This window comes from Macrobrachium nipponense, chromosome 4 (genome assembly GCF_015104395.2).
Source record: "Macrobrachium nipponense isolate FS-2020 chromosome 4, ASM1510439v2, whole genome shotgun sequence".
Lineage (NCBI taxonomy): Eukaryota > Metazoa > Arthropoda > Malacostraca > Decapoda > Palaemonidae > Macrobrachium > Macrobrachium nipponense.
In genome coordinates, this window is record NC_061100.1 from 100,088,203 (window position 1) to 100,093,202 (window position 5,000).

The following is a 5,000-nucleotide window of genomic DNA, read 5'->3' on the forward strand; positions in this document are numbered from 1 at the left end:
AATATTGAATGACATAAGGCCTGCTGTTATATATATATATATATATATATATATATATCTATATATATATATATATATATATATATATATATATATATATATATATATATATATATATATATATATATATATATATATTTATATAGATAGGTAGATAGATAGATAAATAGGTAGATAAATAGATAGATAGATAGATAGATAGATAGATAGATAGATAACTCAACCATATCAATACCTGCTTACATATAAGGATACGAAGAGGAGGAGAGAATACGGCTGGGAATAACAAAGACTCCATCCTAATTCCATCATCAACAAACGAACGAAAAGAAAGAAAACCCACACTCACAGAATAAGACTTCTCTTTATGCTGCCAAGTCAAGGAATTCAATTTTCATTCAAAAGCAAGACGAGAGACCTCCTCCATATCTCGGTTTATCAGACTATCGGTGCTATATACCATTTCCTTTCCAACTATTCCATTCCTCAATTTCCTCCCTCTCTCACTCTCCCTATGGAGAGCGTAAGGAACCTGAGGCATTTTTATTACGTGAAGTGCTTTTGCTTCCACTACATCAAAGCGCAGACCAAGACGTTGCTTGCTTGCATAAGAGCCCTACTACTGGCCTAAAGGAATAACACAAGCACTCGCTTTGAATAGCTTTGCTTTTCTTGCCTTTGAGAGTCTGGTTGATCCATAAAAGGATATTTTTACTTTTTTTTTTTTTTTTTGTAAACAGGTGTTGGAGTGCATGTGCTTCATTTTTGCTTTTATGTAATTGTCTGACTGTCTGTCTGTCTGTCTGTGCCATTCGTTTTCAGTATTCCCTCTCTGTCTGTCGTCTGTCTGTCTGTCTGTCTGTCTGTCTCAATCTCTGTCTCTCTGTTTCTGTCTCTCTCTACCATTAGCTTACTGTTTCTTCTCTCTCTCTCTCTCTCCCCCCCCTCTCTCTCTCTCTCTCTCTCTCTCTCTCTCTCTCTACCTTAGCTTCTGTTTCTTCTCTCTCTCCTCCATCCCCCTGCCTCTTCTCTCTCTCTCGGCTCTCTCTCTCTCTCTCTCTCTCTCTCTCTTTCTCTCTCTCTACCATTAGCTTACTGTTTCTCTCTCTCTCTCTCTCCATTCTTCTGTTTCTCTCTCTCTCTCTCTCTTCTCTCTGCTCTCTACCATAGCTTACTGTTTCTTTCTCTCTCTCTCTCTCTCTCTCTCTCTCTCTCTCTCTCTCTCTCTCTATTCAAAACATTGCAAAATGTACCGAAGATTATGCTGATTTTTCCATAGAAATCTGTTTTTTTATTTTTATTTTACTTTAGCAAAGTAAAGTATTTTTCGACTGGAATTATTGAAAGCAATAAGGCATCATAGTTGACTGAGCAACTCTACAAATACTCTATAGTTCCAGTTTTGAGCAAAGAGATCAGTCACCAAACCAGTACTATTCACATTTTCAAACAGCAAATAAAAAAATGCATATTACCCTAAAATCTACCGATTCTAACATTCAAGCATAAAAAAATATATATATATAAAAGTACAGCCAAAAAGTATTAAAAACGCAAACTCTAATTCTGGGACGTTTCCATCAGCGCATCCAATCAGCGACATTTGAATAAAACTCATAAAGACTGATGATCACTGTTGCAGTTTTCCGGCTCAAATGCTCTGGTTCAATGAAATTGCAGTGCAAGAGACCGTGAATAACGAAAATGATGAGTCGACATTACTTTTAGAATTTTTATATAATAGAGGGAAGAGGAGGACTCTCGTGGGCTATTTGGAGGAGGTCCGACTTCAAGTTGTATGAGTGCATTTTTTGCTTTTCTGCTTTGAATTATGCTAAATATTTTTCCGTGGACGCAGAAGAGTGTATATATATATATATATATATATATATATATATATATATATATATATATATATATACATATATATATATAGTATATATATATATATATATATATATATATATATATATATATACAATATATATATATATATATATATATATATATATATATATATATATATATATATATATATATATATATATATATATATATATATATATATATATATATATATATATATATATATGTATATATATATATATATATATATATATATATGTATATATATATATATATATATATATATATATATATATATATATATATATATATATATCGTTTTCAGATATATTGCACTTGGATCTTAAGGCTTTGTAGTGGCAAGCTAATCCCCCCCCAAAATAATAATAATAAAAAAAACGCGAAGAATTCAAGAAGTTAAGAGGACACTGTGGCTACTGCAATCACATACATATCTGATGAAAAATGCCAGTAGATTCTACTTATAAATTTCGGCTTAAAAAAGCAATAAAAACGATGGCCCACTCAGCTACGATGGTGAGGATGGGTCTATCCCAGCTCGTACAATAATCAAATGGTCGAAGTTGAAACCCAGTGAGAAAAGACATACAGGGTGTTCATAAAGTCCCAGTACCATTGCAAGTATTTCTTGGTCAGAATGGTACTGAGGCTTTATGAACACCCTGTATATGAAACTGAGAAAAACAACCGAAACTTAAAACATCTCATGCAACGAAATCCTACCCAGAGCTTTGATGACTGGGCAAAGCACTTCTTTTACCAAGGTCCTTTTTAGGCTCTCGATCTGAGAGGGTCAACGGGCGAGGTTTATGTGTGTTTTATTTTCATATGAAAATGAAAATAAATAAATGATAAAATCAGTGAGTTTCCTTCATGGATATCTGAGGAATATTGCAACCAGCCTTTACAGGTTTCTTGTTTTTGTTGTTGTTTATGTTTTTGCTTGTTATTTTATAAATCTTCTCGCCTATCTTTTTCTTGCCCAGTAATGGAGGCTTGAAGGTTATTCTTTATTTATTGGTAATAACCTTCTTCCTTTGTTATTGTTTGCGATTTTGTTAGGGTTTATTGTATTATATAAATATGCCATATATATTTGTGTATGTGTGTGTGTTTTCAAACACACGCACACATATATAGATGTATAATACATTATTATACGTATTATATAATATATATATAATTATATAATAATATAAATATAAATATTATATAATATATATATATATAAATATAAATATATATATTATATATTTTATTAATATATATATATATTATATATATTATATATATAATAATATATATATATCTATATATGTATACGTTAATACATATATTATATAATTATATTATTATAATATATATATATATATATATATATATATATATATCTATATATATATGTATATATACTATATTATATATCTAATATATATATAATATATATATATCTATATGTATATATATATATATATATATATATATATATATACATATATAGATATAATATATATATATATATTATATATTATATCTATATATATATATATATATATATATATATATATATATTATAATATATATATATAATAAAAGGAGCTCATAAAAACACCAAAATATAGAGAGAAAAATACTATATTTCAGAGACTGCTGTCTCCCTCTACGGGTAGATGAATGAGAAAAGTTTACAGAAAAGGTGGTATTTATACCAAGAGAACCATCCACAGGTAAGCCAATTTAGGTCATTCCTGCTGATAATCTTCTTTTAATCTTCTTAAACGTTGGTTGAATGAAAATCTTGTCGATCACATCTGAATCCCATGCTCCTTTTGAGATGTTCATACCTGTCTCTCTTTAATTATGGCCGATACCATTATATAAATGAACATAACCATAGAATGAACTGGAATTTGTCACGTACAATTTATAGCAGCAACTGCCGGTACAAGAGTCAAATGACGGAATCGGCCTTAATAAAAGAGGCAGGTAATGAACATTTTTACCCCTCATATATATATATATATATATATATATATATATATATATATATATATATAATATATATATATATATATATATATATATATATATATATATATATATATATATACATGCATACATATAAAAAAAACCCAGCGACAGCGATCCTCCCTGCTTTTCATATTAGATTAAACTCGAAAGAATCTCGACCCATCAGATCATAGGCTATTGACACCTCTTTGCGTTTTCAATTTCGTCGAGTTGAGGGTATTGGGACCCGAAAACTGCAACACCAATATATCTCTATCGCTCGAATATGAGATGAGGGTTATTCGAATTCAGTAGATTGAATGTGTTGATGGAACCGTTCTGGAAAATATAGGTTGCAAATGAAATTCTTGTCGGGAAAGTACTTTTGATGGATGACTGTTTGAGCTATTATTATTATTATTATTATTATTATTATTATTATTATTATTATTATTATTATTATTATTATTATTATTATTATACATTTAAACAACTTTCTGGAAATATTCAATTTTTGAATTAAATTCTTTTCCGGACATACTTATGATTTATAAGTGTCTGAGGTTTTATTATTATTATCATTATTATTTTTATGATGATTATTAGTATTTTTACTATTATTATTATTATTATTATTATTATTATTATTATTATTATTATTATTATTATTATTATTACTATCTTGCAAATAATAATAATAATAATAATAATAATAATAATAATAATAATAATAATAATAATAATAATAATAATAATAATAATAATATAGTTTCCGCGTAAATCTATTGAGAAAAAGCGATAAAATAGTACCTACAACGAGAGAGAGAGAGAGAGAGAGAGAGAGAGAGGGGGGCGGGGGATGGTTGAAGGTGGCCATATAATTCAAGATGATTATTCGTATGAGAGAGAGAGAGAGAGAGAGAGAGAGAGCTATGTAAAAATCAAACAAGGGAACGAGCTTCTCTCTGATCCCTAGACAAAGGGGTCGTTGGAAAGAGGACTTTAGGACTTTTTTGGATGAGAGGAGATATTTTCTGGCGTCGCTCCAGGGTCGTTTCAATGTAATAGGTTGACGACCTGGTGGGTCGTCGCCTCTTCCTGCC

The 5,000-nt window shown here is 29.4% G+C and overlaps 1 protein-coding gene across 1 annotated transcript in view; it reads right to left on the minus strand.

The window, feature by feature from the left end:
- Window positions 1–4,838: 4,838 nt before the first annotated feature.
- Window positions 4,839–5,000, minus strand: part of LOC135211456 (ADP-ribosylation factor-like protein 6-interacting protein 4) — a 300-nt gene continuing 138 nt past the window's right edge. Inside the window, exon 1 of the mRNA XM_064244765.1 lies at window positions 4,839–5,000. This exon is cut by the window's right edge and continues 138 nt beyond it. Within this exon, the coding sequence (XP_064100835.1) occupies window positions 4,839–5,000 (162 nt within the window).